At 42.3% G+C, this 13164-nt stretch overlaps 1 protein-coding gene across 6 annotated transcripts in view; it reads right to left on the bottom strand.

Moving 5' to 3' along the window:
• Positions 1-13164, bottom strand: part of IKZF1 (IKAROS family zinc finger 1) — a 78291-nt gene that overhangs the window by 48355 nt on the left and 16772 nt on the right. For 5 of the 6 annotated variants that reach the window (XM_019541038.1, XM_019541030.1, XM_019541022.1 and 2 more), the window contains exon 3: positions 6876-6995. In XM_019541038.1, the coding sequence (XP_019396583.1) occupies positions 6876-6995 (120 nt within the window). Of the gene's footprint in view, positions 1-6875; positions 6996-8040; positions 8110-13164 lie in introns of those variants that run through there. The other variant, XM_019541048.1, reaches the window with a different exon arrangement.

Below are 13164 nucleotides of genomic sequence, written 5' to 3' on the forward strand. Positions count from 1 at the left end.
GGGAGATCATCGAGTCCAGCCCCCTGCCCAAAGGGCAGGAAGTCAGCTGGGGTCATAGGATCCCAGCAAGATAAGCATCCAATTTACTCTTGAACAAGATAAGCATCCAATTTACTCTTGAGTCAGTGAGCCTGCCCCATCATAACAGATACACATTCAAGAAAGAATCAGTCCAAACAGAAATCATGCTGCTGTAAAATGCCACCTACAGCATTAGCCACACACTTATTTCACTAGTGTGCAAGTTTCAGCTCATTCTGGTGCATGAGGGGCTTGCACCAGTCCAGCTCCCACTGGTTGCAAAACCCCTTTTCCTAGTCAGGCAGCAGCAAGTGCAAAGTATCTTAGTGGCTGCAGTGTGATGAGAGGAAGCTCTGTCATTAAGGAAAGGAAAGCTAGTGCTCAGCTGCAAAGTACTGCCTTTGTATGGGCACATGACAGCTCCCTCCCCCCCACCAAAAAAAAAAAAATCATTTTTGCTCTGGGCACAAGCACACAGGTCAGAGCTTGCATGCCTAATCCCCACCAACAAGTCTAAAACAAAGTGACAAAGAATATGAAGATGGATGGACTCAGAGCCCATTCCTGCTCTCCATACACAGTCGTTCTCCTAAATTAATCCAAGGATTAGCAAACTGGTATTAGTAAAATCCTCTCCAGTCTATGCTATCCCTCTTCCAGCTACAGCCTTACATGTCAGAGCTACACTGCAGCCATGGCTGAGATGTTGTTAGATAATTTTAACTCCCCAGCTAGAATGGGGCTTATCTGAGCAAAAGAGATGTGCTTCATAGATAAAGGCAACTTCCTCTAACTGCAGATTAGATCAGCAGGCTCAGTATCTGTACTAAAAAGCCACATAGCTAAACAGTGCTTGTCTCCAGTTTAGCCAAAACTCACTGCTTGCTTGCTTTCCACCATTAAGAAAAGAGATTAACAGTTTGCAACTCCTCTCTTGTACGCAAGTAATATTGGCCAGCGTGCAACGGCACTCCCCTCTGCAGTGCTCTGGCAACCAGCATGTGTTCCTTAAAATGGTATGAATTTCAGAATTTGGGGAAATAAGAATGAATGCTTTCCCCACCAGTCCCACTGCATGTTGTCACCTTCTGGGGAAAGGCAGCCTTTTCCATGTAAATGGAGAAGTGTGAAAAAGCTGCCTGTAGAATGAAACACACGTTACTACAGAAATATTTTAATGTTCACGATACGTTCTGTTTTCAAGGAGGCCCCCAAGGTCCAGAAGACTGTAGTTGTATCAGAGAGCACCTTTTGACCCAACTGGTTTTCCAGGAAGATCTGGACTTGCTTTGTGTAGCACCACAGATTAACAAAGTATTCTGCTATAGCAGCATGGCAGTGACCTCTTTGTTCAAAACGCCTCACATTTTCCATAAGAAATTAGTTTTGCACCTTTGACTGGAAACATTATCTATTCTCCACTATTTGCAGGAGGCCTCTGAAATTTGGCAGGTGTATCTGACTGAGGTATTTGCTGTTTTGTGGCACTCTGGCACACTTTCCCAATACTCCAGTAGCCCCAACCATTTACCAATCTCCCACCACATTAATGCTGCCTTCAAGCCATCCAGATAAAGATTTGAGAGTACACTGCTTTCTCCTGTCCACTGGACAAGCAGAATTTTTGCAAGGGAGGTCCACACTGTACCTCACAGGCACACGACAATGGGCATTCATGAAATGCATCATGAACCATTCACTGCAGCCGCTTTCAGTCTGCCTGCTAAATTATTTCTGGCATTTCTATTTTAACATTCAAAATCCCTGAGCCGCTTCATATAGCCCTCCTCTTTTTAAATGAGAGAGAACTTCTACAGGAAAAAAAAAATATTTCCTACTTTCCTTTCAAAGGTGGAATTTCCCCACAAAATTTATACTGGCCCAGGTCCCAGGGCAGGCAGTGATCAGTCCTTTACCAGTGGCAGGTTTAAGGTCCAATATCTCATGACTATTTAGGGGCAGAAATTGGAGCTTTAGACTGTATCTGAGGGGAGATTCCCAACTTCCCTATTTTTTAAAGTTTCTAAAACATGTCAGTAACAATTTTTTCCACCCCTTCAGAAGCTTCTTCATTTGGACTGTTGACACTGCAGGAATCCCATTATCTCATGAAGTCTAATAGAACATCCCAAATATGAACTTTTACATCTTCTCCAAGCATTTCTGATGGAGCTGGTCTAGAATTTTTTGGCATAAGTCTCACGGACTCCTCTCAGCACTGCAATTAGTGTTGCTGAGAGGGAGGTCAACCCTTGTGAGTAATTCCTTTAAGTGCACCCTGGTTTTCCATTTTCTCCAAATTGTTACACGCCATATAGAGATACAGCACACACCCTTCATGACTACCAGAGTCCAACTGGAGGAAACAGGGCCAGTGACTACAAAGACATTTGTTCTGTTTCTCTTCTAAATAAGTCCTGCACACCACTGTCCAGATAGCAATTAGTTGGATGTAGTAATACAGACCTGTCTGGACCAACAGCAACTTAGTGTTGCAATCTGGGGTGGGGTACTTCCCCTTCTGCTTTCCTCCCTTCTCCTTCAGCAGCCTTCCCTCCCTTTTGCTCTGCCTCTACCCCGCTACCGGTAAAAGGCTATTTTAGTGAGCAGAGGCACCCATGCATCTCAGTGCCTATTTGCCAGCTACTAAGGAAATAATATACAGGGGAATCCAGGAATGATGATCATTGTATGCATCAGTCCCAACAAGACATTGATGGACTCCTCTGAGTCAACAAAGCAGCTGGAAATGAAGGATCCTGTGGCTGTGTCAGAGTCTGGGCAACACCAGGTCCAAAACAGGTTTTTATGCAGGTTCTTCAGTGTGTGGGAGGGAGGTAGTACCACCAGAGGAGGAGAGGAGAGATAGTGCTATTACTTTCCTGCTCGTTTCTTTTAAGTAAGCAGAAAGACCTGACTGCAATAGAAGCTGTCATCCCTTGGATTAAAACTTTGACCTCCAGTGACCTTGTCAGCCTGTGATTCTTGGGCATGTTAGCATGCTGTCAGCCCATGGGAGAGGAGTTTTCCCCACTTCCTCTTGGGAGGAAGAACTGCCTTGTGGTCTGGGAATTCCAAGTTCATCGCCATCCCCAGCTGCTGAACTGGTACTTTTGCCTTTTGTGTGCAGAGCCCACTCTCTTCAGTGCTGCTTCCTTCATTCAGACTCCGAATTGCAAGTCTAAAGCAACTGCTGTGTGTGAACATTAGAGACACCTGCCTTTAGAACAGAGCTGCAGTGGCAGAATATTAGCAACGCCTAGGCCCACAACCTCCTTTTGAGGGCTTGTCTACTCCTGGACATTACCTCTAATTTCAGCCATCTGTGGCTACTCGCTCACATGCAGTCACACCTACGTAAACCTCAAGTGTCAGCAAAGGAAGCTGCAGCTTGCACTGGGGGCAGCTTCATTCTTATCTAAAATTAGGGTAAGTCCTACCTGGACCTATAGCCCCATTCACTCTCTACCTCAGGGGTGTGCACCTCAGCCACTGGCTGGCCACAGATGGCTCAAATTATGGCAAATTCCAGGGCAGAAAAACCTTCAACATGTACCTGCTTGCTAAGCACAGTTCAACACTGACTGTTCACAGAAGTAATTTAAATGTTATTCCAAAACCTGAATGGCCGCAGTGGGAATGGGTGGCAAACATCCCAGCTCAGCTTTTCCATGACGGGGGAGGGAGGGTGCGGTTTCAGTATGGGAAAAGGGAGCAATCTCTTCACTTTTATGCCACCATAGGATAGGATTTTAGTGCAGCTCATACTCTTGAATCATCTAGAGCCAGACAGAATCCATGGCTCAACTCTGCACCTTCCCCACTGATTTCACTGGAACCTCACTGACTAGATACCTTTCAAAATCTGGGCCTCGGAAACATTTAAAGATCTCACCAGTGGTTTTAAGAAGAAAAGTTTCAGGAACTCAGACTGCTGGTTCTGGGTGAGCAGAGTTAAAAAGCAAAAAAAAAGTCACAGGTGCCTATATAGCATGAGAAGAAAACTTGGGGTAGAGAAGGAGAGAAGGAAGAAAGAAGATTTGGTAGACAAAACAGCAGACCTAAAGGTTAAAGAGGGGAAGCTGCTTAGCATCATGGTGGTCCAGGAGTGGGCAAACTGCTGATCAAGGGAGTAAAATAGCTTAGAGGGATCAGGCTACAGTTTATTAGGGCTCTGCTCTTCTGTTCTAGGATAGCAGATGGGTGCTCACCAACTTTCCAAAGCTGCCTTTCATTCTAACAGTACTGATTCTGGTTGCCTCTATTTCTTAGGCATCCATCTGGAGACAACTTAAAAAGGTCCTGATTGTCATGAACTGCTGAGACCTGACATTCTGAAACTCACAACACATTAAGTGGTTTTAAGTAAGGCTTCCAAAATCACCATTCACTAGTGATTATCTTGGCTGGTGCATTCTGTATTGGTCATTATTACCCAGGACTATAACAGATGAACTTTCCCTTCCTTAAAAGAGGATGGCACCAACCAGCACCATATCTTCTCATATCATGTCTACAAGCTGGAGCACCCACACAGCATTCACCAAAGAACAAAGGAGATTCTGTTGGACATTTCCCAGGCAACAAGACTCGTGTTTCTGTTGGTCTGCTGTTTCCCTCCCCACCACCTCTCATGTACAGGAGGCAGTAAGAACTGGTGACTCAGCTCAGCAAGCACTTCTCATCAAGGGACAGAACTTCAGAATGTCCTTTCCCATGGCTCTGCAACATGAGGTTAAACTTCCCAGGAAACAAAAATGTCGGAGACACTAAGAAAACCTAAGGCCTCTAATTTTATCTAAAGTCACTTAGGTACACTAATCTTTTCACCTCTGAAATGCTAAACAGATGAATAAATTTAACTAACATTTTGAGGATGGGGTTAGAGGTTTCATAAACTGCTTGTTTTATTTAAATCCCCTATTGATGCACACTACTTTTCAATGCTGCCTCAGGATGGTAGTGAAGCCTAGGAGACAGTTGGATTACCAGCAAACATAAGTCGTATCATGGACCAGTGCAGATAATCTGTGAACAGTTAAATGACATTAATAGCTTATCACAATACAGGGTATTTCATTTACTAGTTACTGAAACACAGAAGGGAAGTTAAGCCAGGTCTGCATATGTTGTAGGATTAGAGGATTGTGGGGTTTTAAGGCCAACATTTTGAAGCAATAGGTGTTTGGAGGTACTGTTTGGAATTCAGGTTCAGACCTCTTAAATCCTGGATCAAGCATTCAAAGAGAAGGCCCAATTTACCCAAAAAGCTGTGCATCTATCCTTTTCAAGCTAGGGCACTTATTTTATGTGAGCTAAAATACCTCCAGGAGCCTCAAGATTCACCCCCACTTTCAGTAATGCTGGATCAAGAATTCAACAAAGGGAAGGCACCAAAGAAACTGTTAGGGTAATTAGGACAAAACCCATGTTCTTCTGCTGCTGGCTCACTACAGCCCTGCTATATCACACTGGGCAAACCATTTCACCATCCTGTGTTTCCTTTTCTCCTCCCATCCTTCTCTCCATATCCTGGAAGCTCCTCAGGGAATTAACTCTCTCTTACTCTATGTTTTTATATTCTTTGCCACACTAGGGACTCAGGCGTTATAATCTTCCTCCTCCTGCTACCATGCCAGTAGCTTTGTTCATCCAGGTACAAATGGAAATGAAAAGACAATGAGCACTGCTAAAACCTGGATGCTGGCAGACTTATACAGAAGATAATATGATATTCCTTGCCTTTTCTTGCCCAAAGAGATATTTATATCTTTTCTGGCACTGCTCCCAGTTCTAGAAGACAGAAGATATGTTGTTTTTATAGCCCTGGAAATACCTTTCCCCTTGAAGATGCCATTCAGGTGGCAAACAGCTCTGCAGGCAGGTTCATGGAGATTACTCTAGCAGGACAAGTATATCTATCAGTCAGCAATCACAGCATCATAGGGTTAGAAGAGACCTCAAGAGTCATCCAATATAACTCCCACATACAGATACAGGATGTGCTTTTCCTAAACCATCTCAGACAGGTACTTATTCAGCCTCCTCTGGAATGCCTTTAGTGAAGGAAATTCCTCAACATCTCCAGGAAATGCATGCTATTCTTGCAGCTGGTCCACATACTTGATATAGGATTGTGTAGTACCAATTATATCTAAGAAACATCAGTAGCATTTTGCAGATCAATTCTGGTTATAAGCTTTGAGCTGATGAACTTGGCCAATGTGAAGATTATACAGTTAAGAGAAACTCAAGTGATTTTCAGGGTGTCCTCAATAAAAGGACTCTTACAACAGGTGACAGTGAACACAGAGCAGCCTGGTCAAAGGTAGGTAATAAGCAACAAAAGAATTTACAACATACAAGGAATATTTATGCTCTAGCATGAGAATTTTGAAGAAAACCACAGAGGTGGATAGCAAAGGTCCTTACAGCCAAGATAATGAACCAAAAAAAAAAAAATCCTGAATGCTCACTGAAGTCTTAACAAAGTTGAAGTGAAGCTGCTTTTGCCCTGGACCACACATTACCAAAACTTACAGTAAAATAAATTCATAAAGCAGAATGAGAAGGGTTTCATAAACTAATGGTCCTTTAGGGACTTTTTATGCTACTGGTCATATTTTATCAACTAGAGAAGTGGCAACATTTCTCTAGTTCATTAGGAGGAACTTGTCCTGTTGTCCTTCAGATTGTATTCCTCATAGCTGAGGGAGAAAGCGCTGAATTACTTCACTCTGCTGAATGGGATGAAGGGACCAAAGTCTTTTCTCATATGCCAGTTTGCTCTACAATGCTTTGTTTAAGACTACACTATACTATAATTTCTTAACATAGCAGATCAACCATCTTACCCAAAGCTCTTTCATTTTTAGAATTCTGCTGTCCTCCGGTACTGGTTGAAAGGTCCTCAGGTACAGGCATAGGCTCATCTACATCATCTGGGACATCACTTATAGGAGGACTTTCTTTGCCTAATGATAAAGGAAATAATGTAAGCATACAGCCCCGTAACCAGAACAGCAAAACACAGCCAAAATAAAACCTAGATTTGATCAATAATACTGTCACGTATGACTACAATGGCTAAAACTTACCCCAGAACATAGCCTGCTGTCCAAGGAAGTCTCCGCATTAATACAGCAGGACAGGAGTGCAGAACTGGGACATATCTTTCATAAACTTGAATGGGAACACACAGGCTAGAGATAGACGTTTAAAAAGCCTGAGCCTGAATAGATTCAATCTTTGCAAGTTAGTTTACCCTGGCTAGGCTAAGTCACATTTGTAACCAGGCAGACACCCCAGAAATGTCAGCACATGCCTGCAGTGGCTCAGGCTAGAAGCCAGAGGTGCTAGAACAGCCCTCTCTTGCTTCCACAATACTAAGCTGAGGGGGGTATTGCGAGGCTCCAGCAGGATGCTCTGATTAGCCCAGCAGGAAACTGATAACACAGGGACATTACCAGCTACCTGTTGATTCTACTTGATTCAGCATGGACTATAACCAACATGTGGTCTGCTAGCTAAAACACAGATACCTCACCGCAAGGCAGAGGGGAGTGGGGAATTCCTGCTTAGCAAGGAGTGGGGAAAAGCAGCCTGCAGTCTTGTGAGAGCTTCAGCCAGGGAGCCTAGAGGGTAGGGACCAACTCAGAGAGCATGCCAGGATGCTGAGGGAGTCTGGTTTATATTAGACCAGCAAGGGGTCTGGGACAGGCATTGCATAAACTGGTTTGACCCAAATCAGTTCAGTCTGATACTACATTCAACCAGGCTTATCTCAGACCAGTTTCAGCCATTTTCAAACTGGTTTATGTGTGTTGAACATCTGTTCTGTTACAGGTTTAAACCAGCTTCTGATCACTTAAACCGGTTTATGTATAATGTCTGTCCCTAGTCACAGGGAGTGACTTCTGGGGTTGTTCGTCCCACCTTCTTGGATATTTATGACAAGTACAAATGCTTTTTTTCAGCTACTAAATGCAAACGATCCAACTCTAGAACACATGTACTTACAGACTGTAAAGGCAACTGTGTGATAGCTTTTGTGAAAGCTTTCCTTGCTTCTATGGACACTACATAAAGATAAGTAGATTTTTATTTCAGCGCTAACAGCTTAGTTTAACAGCAAAGTCAAACTTACAAATTGTCTCAATGCTCAAAAAGCCCTACCTACAAATGACTTTTGTCCACAACATGGATTTGTTCTTAATCACAGATCTACTACAGGCTTGAAGACTGGACATACAAAACTCTTTAGGTCCTCAGCTCCCACTGAATTCAGTTGTTTAATGCCTTGCAGAATCTTCACCGCTGCCAGGATCCAGCGAAACATAGCTTTGTGACACTTCAGGTATTTTATGATCACTGATTTGAAAAGAAGGACAAATTCCATGGCAGTGTACAAGCTTTGGTGGTATAAACAAATCAGACTCTGCAGTAAGTTGTTAATTAAAAAAGCATTCTTGCAACTTGCAAATGCAACATATTTAATAATAATAATAATAATAATAATTCCCCTCCTTTTTATGGCAATTACAGCTTCAGCTTTCAGTCACTGTAAGTACTGACACTGATTAGTTCTTTGGCTTTCTTTTTTCTGCGGAGTTCCCTTTACAATGGTTTTAAATGTTATATGACAAAGATAGGCTTTGAGTTACTATAGCAAACTGAGTTAACTGAGAGGAATTCAGTCCACTAGGATTAAAACAGACTACCTAGAGAACAGGCTACCTAGAGAAATTGTGGAATCTCCATCCTTGGAATTTTTAAAGAGCAGGTTAGACAGCTATTTGGCTGGAATAGTTTAGTTGGGCTGATCCTGCCTGGACTAGGGGGCTGGACAAGATGACCTTGTGAGGTGCCTTCCAGCCATACTATCCTACAATCCTAAAACATCACTCTCTGATCAACCAATAAAAGAATGAGACAGAACCTGGGCTGGGGTCAGCGCTTACTGATGCTGACACAGCCACTGACTTTAGTCACTCCTGATTTACATGCACATGAGATATTCATTGCACCATGGTGACCCCCATGTCACAAGTCATAGGACATGAGAGACAGTGTTAGCATTGGGGCTTCATGCTGCACAGTCAGTGGCTCCTTTCTTGGCATAAGGTAATGTGATTCCTAGTTTACAGTAATGTAATCCTAAGAAAAGGGAAAATTAAAATATGTGTAGTTTGATTAAATGATATATTGTGGTGATGAAGGCTGCAGAATACCCGGAGTTGGAGAGAGAGAGATAGGAAATGATGAAACTGCTTCCTGTCACCCTTTTGCCTAAGGCAAAAGAGTCACATCCTCGGTTTCCCTGACTGATGCCTGAGCATGGACTTTGGAGGCAAGGCAGATGGAAGGTGGCTTTATGTAATCTTTGAGCTATTCCTATTACTTCTGGCCCTTCCACAGGCCTGCTCAGATCAGAGCTGCTCTCATTTAACCAATGCTTTGCAGCTTCTTCCATGGCTAAGAATAGCCATATGTATGCTCCCACAGCCAAGAGAGCCTAGGGAATGCGCCATCAACAGTTTGGTGGTATAGGTTCTATCAAACCCTTTGTAATATGGGTACTTCTTTCTGGCTTTCTGGCTCCCTGACTACCGAAAGCAGTAAATGGGTCAGATCCCTATGAACGCTTTGGCCATAAATGTATAAATAGCCAAAAATGTATACATGTACAGCCATAAATGTATAAATCTATTCCCTTCACACGGGATGTGCTTTCAATTAATTGTTCTTTCTCTTCCCTAATGACATTGATGCTTTCATGAAGATCATCTACAAGTATCTAAATATAAGGTAGAAACAAAAGAGTGGTTTTGGACTGTTTGTAGGCAGGTACCTAGGTTTAAACGAGTGAAAGTAAGAGGAAGAAAGCAGTTGGACTAGTGATGCACTTATGAGATTGTAGAACAGCCTCTTAAAGGAAGTTGTAGGAGTGGTGTTAAATGAATCACTTCAAACTGGTAGCCAAAGGACTTCAGGATAAATATAAGAGAGAGGACAGACTAGAAGAGTTAATAGACCTTTCCTGTCTCTAATTCTTATGCAGTTTCATAAAGAGAGAAATAACAGTCACCAGCTATAGAGGCAAAGCTGAAGGTAGGTTAAGGAAAGGAAGAGTAGAAACAAGAATTTAGTGTCCAATAGGGGAAAGGAGAAAGTAAGCAGATGGAAAAACTGTTTTTGCCATGAACTACATAGCTCCTTTGTTTCATTTAGTCCCTGCTTAACAGGAGGTAAGGGACTTAGGCACTACCGATAATTTTTAGTCCTGCAAGTAACAATTTGCTAAGATGAACTGGCTTTTCTGCAGCAGAGTCAGGCACTGGGGTGACACACCTGGAACATTTGAGCTTTTTACAAAACAGAAATGTAACTGATTGGCAAGGGTGGCTCCTAATCAGCACCCATTTCCTTGATCTTAGCTTTGCCTTAATATGGCTGCTTATAAGAAAATCAAAATCCATTTCTAAGTGGAAGGTCCACACTGAACTTCAACTAGACCAATTCAAATCAACGAATCATAGAAACAGGGTGGAAGTGATGCCAGGAGGTCATCTAGTTCAACCCCTGGTTAAGACAGGATTATCCCTGTCTAAACTAATCAAGTGCTTTTCAAACCTGTTCTTAAAAATGTCCAGTAATGGATATTTTATGCAATCTAAGTTAGTGTAAGATTTAGGAGAAAAGCTATCATAAAAAGCTCTGGCCATGTGCTTCTAAAAACCAATTAAAAAGAAACTGTTGGATCCACAAGATAAGAAATAAAAAGCATGAAATCAGAATATTATTACCCCAAAGTTAGGCATCCTATTTTACAATAATCTTTTTGGGATACAGAAAGAATAAATATAGGCCAAACACTTTGACATCTTATGGTAAATAATTTGTATGGCCAGATGCATACAAGTGTCTGCTTCTTTAACTTCACTAAAAAGTACACCAGATGCCCAACTGGGGTATACTGGTTTGCACTATCTAAGTCAGTGGTTCTAATTTGTACAAGCTGAAGGCCTGGGGTATTTCTCTGTTTTGGGGGACTGGAGGTCAGGAAACGTGACTTTGCAAACTTTGCTTTAATAATTCTTGTCAAAGAGCTTGGAATTTCTTCACGCTGAACACGATAGCATAATCTTTGTATCCAAAAAAACGGTAAAAATAGGAGATGTAAAATGGATATGTTTTTGGAGCTCTTTCTCTTGGATTCCAGAGCATGATATTTCATATTTCATGCCTTAACTACATCTAAATTGTTACACCCTGATAAGTTCACGACTGAACGGCAATCTTACAGATATGCAATCTCGCACTAACATTTTCTTGCAGATGAATTTAAAAATGGAAAGGGGGAGAAACAGTTTTCCATTTAATTTCTAACAGGCATGTCCAGAATAATAACTGGTGGAAGGTATGCAAAGGTAAAGCTTGATGCTGGTACTGGGGAAAATTGTTAAAATGTCACCAAGTCATCTAAATCCCACACATTTGCTGCACTGTGCTACTTAGTTGTGTGAAATACAAACACATATAACCATGGCAGTCTAGCCTCTGAGTAACTATGCGGCAAGTTTGTCATTGCTGACACAAAGCTTCAGTGCACAGGCCTGGGATTTCTGGAAAATCTGGCCTCTGTTCTTGACTCTGCTACTGACTCATTGACTGATGCTGGATAATTTACCTAAGCCAAAAGGTTCAAATTTAGGCATCTAAAATTAGGCAACCAAAAGCACATTTAGGCTCATAAATATAGCCCTAGATGCCTAAACCTCACCATCCACGTGTAAATATTATGGCAGGAGGGCCTAACCCTTTTATTTTGCATCATCAGTCCCTCAACTTCTCTGTACCTGTGTAACCCACAGTGGGCACATCTACACGTTCATTACTGCACCTTAGATACTGTGCATTTAGTTTAGTACTTGCTTATTAAAGTACTAACTAAATGCACAGTAACTGCAGTTACTGAGCAGTAGCACCGGTGCATGGTTATTTTGTGACATTTACTGCACATTACCCTAATAACACTGCACAGTAGACTGCATCATGCTACTGAGCAGTGTTATTAGGCTAATGCGCAGTAAGCGTCTTATACAGATATGTCCAGTGTTTAGCAACCAAACAAGATCTGTGGAGCTTAAGATCTCAACTCTGATGGCTCTCTACTCCTCTTGGGTCAATGAATACAAAGTTTCCCAGGCACCTCCATGGAGCTCTTTTGATGCTCTTAGGTCCATGCCTGCATCGTGTTTGAGAGATGCCCAGAACTCTTAAAAATAAACCCTGAATGTTTCCTTTCAGAGATAGTGATCTGTCTATAACATTGGCCAAGTGCTCCTAGAGTTACTTTCAGTGGTAATTACACAGGCATTAATGGAGCCATGTAAAAAGTAAAAAAAAGAGATTCTCCCTGTGATCCAAGACTACAGACCTAATTCTCCTTCCATTTACATCACTTTTTTCACTAGTGTGATGCCTTTCACACTGATGCAGTTACTCCAAGGTATTGGAAAGAGAATCAGTTCCCTGACTGAAGCTGACTGCCCAGCCAAAGTAAGTCAACACTGAACGGTAGGAGAGTGTCAGAAACAAAACTATTCTCCCTCTTTTCACCTAGCCTCGCTTGAAGTGAAGAATGACAAAAAGCAGCTCCTCCAGAGGACCCTCTGGGTGACAGTGGCGGAAATGCTTGCACTGGTTTTTCGCTCTCCCTCAACTGTTAGGCCCATCTAGAACTGAAAAAATAAAACAGCAGGAAAAACACTGCTGGTTAAGTGAGATACTATCTGTGTTTTCTGATTCTATTGTATGGGAGCCAGATACTGTTTGGTTAAATATGTCAGCTCTGTCTTCATTTCAGAACTGCAACTGCTTGTCTCATGAAATATCACTTTCAAGAAGAAAAAAACATGAACTGTGAGCTTACTGTATGGTCTTTCAGTTCTTTTAGGAGCCAGTGATGACTGAATTCCAAGAAACAGGAACATTTGTCAATACTGAGGGCCTGACTGGCCTCATGGATGCTGACCTGATTCACTGCAGCCACGCCTTGCTGCAGTTACAGCTACGGAAAACAAGTGAATGTAAAATGCTGCTGTTCTGGTTTGAGAGGGCTCTGACACCTACTGTGCACAT

Source organism: Crocodylus porosus, unplaced genomic scaffold (assembly GCF_001723895.1).
Source record: "Crocodylus porosus isolate Cpor-Errol unplaced genomic scaffold, CroPor_comp1, whole genome shotgun sequence".
NCBI classification, from domain to species: Eukaryota; Metazoa; Chordata; order Crocodylia; family Crocodylidae; genus Crocodylus; species Crocodylus porosus.